The sequence below is a fragment of the Vanacampus margaritifer genome, chromosome 15, assembly GCF_051991255.1.
Source record: "Vanacampus margaritifer isolate UIUO_Vmar chromosome 15, RoL_Vmar_1.0, whole genome shotgun sequence".
Taxonomy (NCBI): Eukaryota; Metazoa; Chordata; class Actinopteri; order Syngnathiformes; family Syngnathidae; genus Vanacampus; species Vanacampus margaritifer.
This window is the reverse complement of record NC_135446.1, coordinates 20,540,170-20,551,183: the sequence shown is the minus strand read 5'-3', so window position 1 is coordinate 20,551,183 and position 11,014 is coordinate 20,540,170. Positions and strand designations below refer to the sequence as shown.

Below are 11,014 nucleotides of genomic sequence, written 5' to 3'. Positions count from 1 at the left end.
TTTTGCATTAGTAAGAATCCTGCAATTAATTGTTGCATTTGGGTGTTTTGTCGCAAAATTTGTTAGCTAAAATTGATTTAACATTTAACAATGTTTTAATGGATTTTATTAATGACTTGGTTTAGCCTTCAAATTTTGTTTTAATGTTACATGGTAATTAAATTTTATCTTAATATTTAAAAATAATGACTTTTTTTAAATAAACAATTTTACAACTACATTTAGAAAATGTTTTAATTTATAATATGGTTAAATTAATTTAAAAAAAACATGCAAACATAACACACACTCATACACACATATGCAAAACACGTTCCACATACTGTACAACACGTGCACATAAACATACACAAAAATATATATTTTTTAAAGATTTTAACTTGTTTATTTTTGAAAGCATTTTTTGACAAATTAGATGTTTTATTAAATTAAATTAATTGCACCATAAACATACACACAAACCACACACATACATACTGTACACATAAATAACACACACACGCACACATACAAAGTATATACACACACCACACGCACACTCAGTCTCAAATTATATACATGTCAATATTTCTCATGGAATATGACAATAATGCTAGGACGCGGCGTGTCAGTGGTGTTCAGTGGGCGGGCCATGAGCGAGCGCAATGATGCTTCCTCCGGGTGGCGCCGGCGAGCTCTGCTGTTCTTTGGGCCGCTTGCGTCCATAGTGAAGCGTCCAGAGCAGCATGAGCGTCAAGGCCATGGCCAGGATCTGGGCCACGCCCAAGGTCACGCCCAGGAAGCGCAGCAGCTGCAGCGGCGGGCTGGAGCGAATGAAAGACAACAGCTTTGGACCGCAGCCCTAGAGGTGAGAAACAGGACATGTGAGGTCATTCTCATTTCGTGACATCATTGTATTCTAATGGCATCATTCTCATGGTAGGGCATCTCATTCTCATAACATCGCTTCACTATTTCATTTATCATATCACATATCATGTGATGGCATCATCTCATTCTCTTGTCCTGACATCTCATTCTCATGACATCATGTCATGACACATCATCTCATTCTCATGGCAGATACAGTGAATCAGATTATTGTTGTGTCATGACATTTTAACATAACATCATCTCATTGTTATTCTCATGAAATTTGATTCTCATGCCGTGACATCATCTCAAGATAATGTCAGATATTCTTAAGACATCATCTCATTGTCATGTCATATCATTCTCATGTCAGATATTCTCATGACATCATTGGATGTCATGATATCAGTTCCTCATGGTGGATATCTTTCTCATGTGTTGACATATCTTTCTCATGGCCTTATCCCATTGTCATGTTGGCATCATTCTTATCTCATGACATCGTCTCATCTTGTGGATATCATTCTCATGTCATGGCTCTTCTTTCTCCTGACATAATCACATTGTCATCTCATTCCATTCGCACCTCATGACATGATCCTCATGGTAATGATATTTCACTCTCGTGGCATCATCATTCTCATATCATGACATCATTCTTATTTCATGACGTTTTAATTTCTAGACGTCATGTGCTCATCATGTCATGTGCTCATCATTCTCATTGTCATGTCCCATCATTCTCAAGTCAGGACATGATCGTGTCACGATCAGCTTCGTTCTCACCTCTTGATGGAGATCACTGAGGTCGTGTTGGTGGGCGTGGCGAGCGCATCCTGGATACTGATTGGAACAGCACGAGTCAGGAGGCCACTCCCTCTCCGTCATCTCCAGCCAATCCGTGAAGTAGATCACCCCACAGCACTCAAACTACACGCACACAACAAGCCTGCCATGTTTGTTGTGTGTCTGTGTGTGTGTGTGTGTGTGTGTGAGCCAACTGACCTCTGTCTGAAAGGTGTTCCAGGTGTGTGTGAGCCACTGATGCTGGCGAAGGCCGAAGTTTGACATCCGTAACTTTAGACTGATCATGTCAGAGCGCTGCACAGGCGGCTAAGTATAGCAGGTGACACACAAACACACACGAAACACTGTTAGCCAGGTGTGTCGCCCCCTCTGCTGATAACAAAACGCGCGCGTGTGACACACCTGCTCATAAGTCCACAGAGCGCTGGCCAACTCCACACACAAAATGACCAGCAGACTTCCAAAGTACTGCAACACAAACTCAAAAAGTGTTCATTTGTATATATGTATGATTGTGTAAATTGGTAGCGTGGCAATCAATCTCAGCCAATCAGAAGCCGTCTTACCCAGGAGAGCATCATGAGGTCACAGCGCAGCGTGCCGCACACGCCCAACATGGCCACCATCAGTAAGAAGCAGCACACCACCACGAGGACGGGATGGACCACGGGTGCGAACGTCAGCACTGCAGCCTCCTCCAGCCTGCGCGCGCGCACACACACACACACACACACACACACATGAAGTTGAGTGTTGTAGTTGTGTTGGGTGTACGTGCACACCAACCTGGTGTGAGCGGTCAGAGTCAGGACGGCGTTCAGGGAATCTCGAATCCACGCAGCCACTCCCAGAATGCACGCGGACATCAGCTGCAAGCGTACACACACACACACACACACACACACACACACACACACACACGCACATAGAGATCAGATGCTGGTACAAAAATAACATCTGAGAATGTAAAACATGCCACACACACAAACGCACACACACACACACACACACACACGTGCAGACAGACATACCACAAACACAATTTCAAACACAACAACAAGGATTTAGAATATGAATGAAAATGTCTTGATTTATACACGTGGGTGAAATTCTAAAGTACCGGTAAAAGAAATAGTTCGATACATTCGACAGTCAATGAACTTTCGTCTTTAAGAGTCACATAACTGAGTCAGAAGTTGAACCAACTCAACTTGTCCAATCAAATTGCACTTCTTACCCAAAAGAGGACGTTGAGCGCGTAGAGGAAAAAGCGCACGCATTTTACGGCGTCCTGTCTCGCCATCGGACGCTTCGGACCTCAAATAGTTCGGACCAGCGCGGCGGCATGCTGAGCTGGGTCGAGCCGGGCCGGTACACACCAATGTGCAGTCAGTCTTCCTCTGCAGGGGTGGGGAAAAAAAAGTCGAACAACAGGTGCAGCCTGCTAGTGCGAACTTGTGAGTCGCTATCACTCCTGAATCCTCACACACGCACACGCTCTCGAAATAGTCGTGAGATGACGTGCGCGTACACGTCATTCTCGGCAGGATGTCTGTTCCCGGAGGAGGTACAGGGGGAAAAATGTGACCTCAAGTTCCTCCTCCTCACTATAGTCGGACATCACGCACACAAAAAAGTGGTTGAAATATGATGACTTTAGATATGAGTTTCAAAGCATATGTCCCAATTGAAATGAATAGGAATGCAATTAATCCGTTTTAGCCCCAACAAAACGCACAAATTTGTCTGAGGTTTATTTATGGTTGGCAAACCAGCGAAATAGTGCATCAGCGCTAACTAGTCATACTGTCCTTCCAGTGCAAGAAAACCATGTGGTTTGAGGTTGGCCAGATTTCGTCCCGACGGATAAAAAGAAGCTGGATTAACTCATATTTTATGGAAGCATATTGCATTAAAACAAAACCTGTTTTTTTCTGAGGGTTTTTTTTTTCAGTTAGTTTTTTTTTATTTAACTTTTTGTTTAAATATATTTTGATTGTTCTGTTTTCACACCATTTTTTCCTTGTTTTTTGGTTTACTGCGTATGTGAATGAATGCAAATAGAGAAAAGTGCTTTTTATTTATTACTTTTATCAGTTATTTAATAAAATAAATAAATGTTAAAGGTAGCCTACATGTCAACTTGTTTATTTTTATTTTTTTTTATTATTAGTAGTATTCTTTATATTATAGATTATTATAGATTCTTTTTATTTACTATTCTAGTTTCTGTATAAAAAAATATAAATATATATTTATTATTTACTATTATTTACTATTATTGTATTATTATATTACTATTAGTTTGTATTTATTTAGTTTTTTCTATTATTTATTTTGAATAAATAATCGATAAAACTGATTAAAATTGACTTTTTGTTTTGTTTCTTTAGGTTTTGGTTTATTTTCTCTTGTAGGGGGCAGTAAGGAGCACCACATTTTCTAATCTGCCGGAAATAACATCACGAAGAAGAAGCCCATCCCTTTCTTCTGTGTCCGCCTTAAAAACGCAGACATCATGGTGAGTTTCGACTTGATTTACTCTTTAGTTACTCTTTTTTAACTTTAAGACCCCACACTGAAGCAAACGCAGAGTTTCTATTAAACGTTCAAAATTAAGCATACAGACGTCTTTCGGAAGATGACATCACGAGGCGAGCATCTTTGCCTCTGTTAGCGCCCGCTAGCTGTCAATGCTAACCGGCGAGCACATGGGCGTTGTTAGTACGCTAGTTGATGCTAACAACAGCTCGATCTTCAACGTCATTAAATGTCGTTTTAAATGTCGATCAATCTGCATTAACAAATGGGAAAAGATTATGTGTTTTATTTTGCGTTTTGTATGGCTTTCTTAGCACTTTGCTCGTTAGCATCCTCGGCTAAATTCGTCATTCAGTCTGCTGTCAGCGCTTCATCAAAAATTTACTTAGAATATGGATACATGTAAAGAAAGTAATTAACAGATGGGGTCGAGCATGTACTGCTTGTAAAATGTCATTTTTTGCGTATTTATTTGTAACAACCATTAGTAATTTTGACAGATTTTCTCGAAGGTTCTCGTGGGTTCCTGGATAAATGATGTTGCGTTCAGGGGAGCACGGATTTATTGGCTTCGAAAAGTTTTTGAGATTTAAGTGTTTCTTTCGTTGTAGATTATTGTTACGTTTATGTTTGTTTTGATTCATTGGTAGTTTTGTTTTTCTTAGGAGATTGATTTCGCATTTTTTAATCGATCATTGTTGTGAAATTGTGTCCTAACAAGATGATGACGATGATGTGTTTTCTGCAGGCGTCCCTGTCGATGGCCCCGGTCAACATCTTCAAACATGGAGCCGATGAAGAAAAAGCAGAAACTGCCCGCCTGGTGCGTGTTTGTACTTTATCTGTAAATTTAAATAAAGTGCCATTGTCAAGCTCATAAGGGTCCCACATTTTCCCTGCAGTCGTCTTTTGTGGGCGCCATCGCCATCGGTGACCTGGTGAAAAGCACCCTCGGACCCAAAGGCATGGTGAGTATATTTGTCTGTCTATCAACTTGATCCTAACATAATGTGTAACACCATTGATGAGCTCATGCAAATTAGCAGAGATGTTACGGTAATTATAAACCATGTGTAAGTTGCGCTCATGTGCGTGTTGTGTTTTACAGGACAAGATCCTGATGGGCGGCGGCAAAAGCGGCTCTGTGACTGTGACCAATGACGGCGCCACCATCCTCAAGGCCATCGGCGTCGACAACCCTGCTGCCAAAGTTCTGGTTGGTGAGTGGAAAACGCTTGGTTGGGAGTGAAGTGTGTACCTCACAGGGAGATGACGCACATTTTGTTTGTGTGTGTGCGCGCAGACATGTCAAAGGTGCAGGATGATGAAGTCGGCGATGGAACCACTTCCGTCACCGTTCTGGCGGCCGAGCTTCTGCGGGTGAGGAGCTTTATATTATGTTATATTGATATATTTTGTAAATAAACTGATTTGACAGGCCTTTTGGATTGTGTGTAGTGCCACATGAGCGATATACACTTCCTACACAAAGCGTGACACACTTCCTCTTTGACTGACAGGAGGCGGAGCTTTTGATCGCCAAGAAGATCCACCCCCAAACCATCATTTCGGGATGGAGGAAGTCGACACAGGTGGCCAGAGACGCGCTGAGGGAGGCGGCTGCAGATCACAGGTGCTCTGCTTTGATTGGCTCTTGAACGTATACAGCAAAGCCTCGCTGTTCGACATAGCTAATGTAAAAATCTCTCTCTGGCCTCATGTTTTCATAGCAATGACACGGCCCGCTTCCAAGAGGACCTCCTAAACATTGCGCGCACCACATTGTCCTCCAAGCTGCTCACCCACCACAAGGATCACTTTGCCCAGCTGGCCGTGGACGCGGTCTTGAGGCTGAAGGGCTCGGGCAACCTGGAGGCCATCCACGTCATCAAGAAGCTCGGCGGAAGCCTCACCGATTCCTACCTGGACGAAGGTGAGTGAGTGCGCCCATCATGTCAGTGGCGGCAAACGCACTTGCACTCTGGTACTTGTTTTTCTTTTGGGTTCTTCCTTCTTCTTCGTGGTGATGGAAGGAATTCAACGTGTATGCCAAAGCACTTCTGCTTTTGTTTGTTCAGGCTTCCTGCTGGACAAGAAAATCGGCGTGAACCAACCCAAAAGGCTGGAAAACGCCAACATCCTCATTGCCAACACGGGCATGGACACAGACAAGATCAAGGTAGGTGACGGACGTTGTCCTATAAGAAGATGTGAAAGACCACCGAGACAACCCTTGCTGATTCTTGTCCCACAGATCTTCGGCTCGAGGGTCCGCGTGGATTCCACCGCCAAGGTGGCCGAGATCGAGCTGGCCGAGAAGGAGAAGATGAAGGAGAAGGTGGAACGCATCCTCAAGCACGGCATCAACTGCTTCATCAACAGGTTACTCGGCAACATCGACAATACGCCCTAAATGCTCCCCCGTTTATGTTTGGATGTTGTTGGTTGCATGTGATAAATACGATTTTTCTACATCTTGCATGCTCGGATGAGTACGAAGAGCTCTGCCCTTTTAACTGAGAACTGTGCCTATCAGATCGTCCCTGCGGTCATGTAATGTTGTGTTAGCTAGCGTTGGACGTAATTGGGATGGAAACTGATAAAAAATAAATAAAACAAGAGGCTGGCTTTGAGCACAGCCCAAACTCTTTAACTCACACACATATCAAAAGAATTGACAAAATGAAGAATTTATTTGAACAGTACTTGCACACGCAGCATGTACGAGCTTGACGCAGAGGCTGCAGTTACGCTTTAGGCCAGAGGTGGCAATCGCAAGTAAAAAAGTGACAAACTCCGCAATGCATCTATTTGTATCGAATATAATCCAGTGATGGGCATAGCAGTTAATTCTTTTATCATTATGATTTTTTACTTGAACATAACCCGCGCAGTTTGTTGTTAATTTAATTTAAAAAAAACTGTTTGATTTAATAATTGCTTAAGTGTAATTATAGGTAATAGAACATAAAAATATGAAGTGTTGCATATACATTTTTAAAAAATTACATTTATTTTCAAAAATATATAATTTTTTTACCTTTTATAGATAATTATAAATAATGAAAAAGTTACTTTTTCAAAGTGTACTATTTCACATTTATTATTTTTTGGGCATTTTTATTTATAATTATTTTGAATTTTTATTTTTAAAATGTGTACTTATAAATTGAATTTTAAATGATGATATTGGTCATTTTAAATGAAAACTAACGGTTAACATTTAAATTTTTTTTTTAATACTATAAATATATATATATATATTTTTAAAGTTACATAAACGGTCAACACTTATCAATTAAAATTGAATTATTTGTGCGTAAATAATTAAATGTGTGCCAATTTGGTCCATATTGGCACTGCCAGGCGCAATCCAGAGCTTTGATTGACTCAAGCTCTTTTCAGCACTTTGGATTGGCTCACAATTTGTAAAGATGGCAGACCCAGTTGTGACTGACAAATTGTGGGTAAATATGAAATTGGCCGACTTTGGACATACAAGGTCGACAAACATTCATCTTCTTAAAGTGATGTAGTCACTCAATCGTGTGTGTTGACTTTGCAGGCAGCTGATCTACAACTACCCCGAGCAGCTCTTCGCTCAGGCTGGCGTCATGGCCATCGAGCACGCCGACTTCGCCGGCGTGGAGCGCCTCGCCCTCGTTACCGGTACGTGACTGTGATGTTGTCGCTGAGAACAACAAGTGCGTGCGTCTTGAAACGTGTGTGTGTGTGTGTGTGTGTGTGTGTGGCGTAGGCGGCGAAATCACGTCCACGTTCGAGCATCCCGAGCTGGTGCAGCTGGGCCACTGCAAGCTGATCGAGGAGGTGATGATCGGCGAGGACATGCTGATCCACTTCTCAGGCGTCGCCATGGGTACGAACACACGCACGCAAAGTCCTTTGAGCGTTTATTTGTAGCACACGTGTTTTTGTCCATAATTCAGGGCACTTTTGGGATATCAAATAAATTTCTCACCTTAAAAAACTAGTCAGCAGGGATGTGATTTTTTCCGCTAATTCGCGGAATTCCGCTTTTTTTTATCTCCCCCCCCCCAAAAAAAATTCAGTTTTTTATTTATTTATTTTTTTTTTGTAGTAGTTCATTGTGTATGCACATGACTCCGACAGATAACATCTTCTGCTATAACAAAGACATTTGTGGTATGTTCTAATATGAGTTACTTTTCATTTGGTCATGATACAATTATTTGTTCATGAAATTTGAACCCCTCAACATTATTTATGTGTTAACTTAGTAATCACATTAGTTAGATATGATGATATTCTCAGTGATAGTTTTTAAAAGCAAAGGCAGTCCAATGTTTTTGAATGTGACTGATTTTGAGTTGACTAAAACTGCCATTTTATATGGGATAGTTCAATATACATTGAAAATTTATGCTGTTGTTTTGTCTATTTCTTTGTCATGTGAGTGCATTGAAAGTACTTAAAATCACGGACCCTGGACCTAGCTGGGTGCCAGCGGCCCCCAGACCCCCGGCTAAATTTTCAGATAATTTCACTTTGGTCAAATCACATCCCTGAGTCAGATAAAAGCAAGTTGTGACCGCAGGTGAAGCGTGCACCATCGTGCTGCGAGGAGCCACTCAGCAGATCCTGGATGAGGCCGAACGCTCGCTGCATGACGCACTGTGCGTCCTGGCCCAAACCGTCAAGGAGCCGCGTACGGTCTACGGAGGAGGTAAACGCACAAAACGTAAACAAACGAGGCAATCATCACTGAGATGCTTTTTGTGTTCAGGCTGCTCCGAGATGCTGATGGCGAAGGTCGTGAGCGATTTGGCCAACAAGACGCCAGGGAAGGAGGCGGTGGCCATGGAGTCCTTCGCCAAGGCTTTGAGGATGGTAAATGAGGGATGGATGAAAAGTCCGTCGTGGAATCCGTCATGTGACCTCCTTCTCATTTTTTTTTCTTTTCTTGTCAGCTGCCCACCATCATCGCAGACAACGCCGGCTACGACAGCGCTGACCTGGTGGCCCAACTGCGTGCAGCCCACCAGGACAACAAGACCTCCATCGGTTTGAGTGAGTTGAACACACAAGACAACTTGGAGCACTAATAGAACCACTGTCTCACTAGTAACATTTCACCTAATAGTACACAATTAACCCTTATTTTTAAACTACTCTGTTGGACCAGTAACGCTACTAGGCTTGACTAGCTGCTAGGTCTGATTGTTTCTCGCACTAGTAGCCTCCTACTAAAATGCCCACTGGTATTGTTTCCTTACCAATTTTGCTAGTTTGCCAGAGTGGTCCTACTAATGTGCTGTATTGTCATTGAAAGAGGAATAAAATTATTTGTCCTCGTTGCGTGTTCCAAAATTTGAAGACAGATTTAATGTAAGAAAAAACACCTTTGCAAAAATGATTTTTTAATCCAACAGAGATCTCTGGACATTTAACAGCCTCTAATTCATCACTTAAACAGGTGGGATTCAGAGCGTCGAATGTGTCTCTTCCGCGTGTAAAATCGCTTCTTATAGTTAAAACCGACCGCCTCTCTTTCATTTGTAGACAAAACATACTCTCTGGGTACTTTTCCATGAGCGATGGCGAAAACAGAATCAGGAGTGCGTGTTCGAAACAAATTCTGTTCTCAAGGACCAAATGTGTTTTCGCACAAAGCGCTGAGAAGGAACTTTTTTAGACTAAATAGTATGTCCCAGCTTAAGGTCAGATTATACCGAAATCAACACCATCTGCTCTGCACAGGACACAAAACATTTCGACAATGTTAATATAAAGAATTAAAATGTTAATAATGTGTAACAATGGTTAATATATGAAATGAAGAATTAAAAATGTTATAATTTATATCATCATACAGTAGTGGGAAAAATGTTCCACTAGTGCACGGAATCTCATCAATATCAAACAAATGCTCAAACGTGTTTTCCCTCAAGAGCCATTTGCGCACTAGTCAAACAACTGAAATATTCGCAACATTTTCCCCACTACTGTGTTGACATTTCTAATTACTAGTAGGACAACTACATGTTACTAGTCAGTCAAAACCATTAGTGAGCATTTTGGTACTAATTGTGTTGTCCAAGAGGCTAGTAGTGTTTGGCCCATGTCTACTATTTGAACATAGTGTAGTTTTACTTTATTGAAGAGGCCAAAAGTGGCACTAACACTGGAAAAACTGTTTAAAAAAGACAGCCGTTCAACTAGTGTGCTGAATTGTCTTAGTAGTGAAGACAAAAGGGTACTAGTGCACGCTTAAGCCAGATGAAGGTTATGGACTGAGCGGTTTTGGATTCCTTGCAGACATGTGGGAGGGCACGGTGGGCGACATGTCGGCTCTGGGCGTGACCGAGTCGTTCCAGGTGAAGCGTCAGGTGCTGCTGAGCGCCTCCGAGGCGGCCGAGATGATCCTGAGGGTGGACAACATCATCAAAGCGGCGCCCAGGTCGGTCACGCGCGCAAACCAGCAACGGCGGCCGGACACAAGTGGAGGTTGAACCTCACTGTCGTTTGTTTGCAGGAAGCGAGTTCCCGACCAACATCCTTGTTAGGAGAGGACCGACCGCCATCAAGATGGAGCCCAGTGTGGTTATTTATCTGTGGACTTCCAAAAAGAAATGCTCCTCCTTCTTCTTCTTCTTCTGTGGTAGCACTTCAGTGGCTAACGCTAGCTACTTGTCAGGCTAACATTAGCTGCCTGTGCTAGCGTTAGCCACTCAGCAGCAACCTGTTTTTTGGATGTTTTGTTTTGTTGATGCAAATAAAAGCTAAGGTTACATCAACAGGTCATGTTTGTTTTTTTTTTCTCTCTACGTGCCCT

General features: G+C 42.2%; 2 protein-coding genes across 3 annotated transcripts; one reads left to right on the top strand and one right to left on the bottom strand.

Annotated features, from left to right (window-relative positions):
• Positions 1-378: 378 nt before the first annotated feature.
• Positions 379-3,152, bottom strand: tspan12 (tetraspanin 12). Its single transcript, XM_077545642.1, has 7 exons — positions 2,897-3,152; positions 2,446-2,528; positions 2,226-2,361; positions 2,062-2,127; positions 1,858-1,965; positions 1,639-1,782; positions 379-841 (listed from the first exon to the last, which is right to left on the bottom strand). The coding sequence occupies exons 1-7, from the start codon at positions 2,960-2,962 to the stop codon at positions 608-610; spliced, it is 837 nt and encodes a 278-aa protein (XP_077401768.1). The 5' UTR covers positions 2,963-3,152; the 3' UTR covers positions 379-607.
• Positions 3,153-4,065: 913 nt separating this feature from the next.
• On the top strand, positions 4,066-10,976 carry cct2 (chaperonin containing TCP1, subunit 2 (beta)). Of its 2 annotated transcripts, none has more exons than XM_077545364.1 (16): positions 4,066-4,180; positions 4,949-5,023; positions 5,103-5,168; positions 5,309-5,420; positions 5,504-5,580; positions 5,721-5,833; positions 5,931-6,133; positions 6,279-6,379; positions 6,455-6,582; positions 7,766-7,869; positions 7,958-8,077; positions 8,777-8,905; positions 8,966-9,069; positions 9,150-9,249; positions 10,498-10,639; positions 10,715-10,976. In XM_077545364.1, exons 1-16 carry the CDS (start codon positions 4,178-4,180, stop codon positions 10,743-10,745), a joined length of 1,608 nt encoding a protein of 535 aa, XP_077401490.1. In that variant the 5' UTR covers positions 4,066-4,177; the 3' UTR covers positions 10,746-10,976. The 2 variants fall into 2 exon arrangements, with proteins under 2 accessions (XP_077401490.1, XP_077401491.1); XM_077545365.1 differs by lacking the exon at positions 4,066-4,180 and adding an exon at positions 4,209-4,313.
• Positions 10,977-11,014: the final 38 nt, after the last annotated feature.

Coding starts and splice junctions, on each gene's coding strand:
- tspan12 (XM_077545642.1), bottom strand. CDS start 2,962: ATGGCGAGACAGGACGCCGTAAAATGCGTGCGCTTTTTCCTCTACGCG. Junction 2,362..2,445: donor ACTCTGACCGCTCACACCAG/GTTGGTGTGCAC, acceptor GCGCGCGCGCAG/GCTGGAGGAGGCTGCAGTGC. Junction 842..1,638: donor TCAGTGATCTCCATCAAGAG/GTGAGAACGAAG, acceptor TCTCACCTCTAG/GGCTGCGGTCCAAAGCTGTT.
- cct2 (XM_077545364.1), top strand. Junction 5,834..5,930: donor GAGGCGGCTGCAGATCACAG/GTGCTCTGCTTT, acceptor ATGTTTTCATAG/CAATGACACGGCCCGCTTCC. Junction 10,640..10,714: donor ATCATCAAAGCGGCGCCCAG/GTCGGTCACGCG, acceptor GTTTGTTTGCAG/GAAGCGAGTTCCCGACCAAC.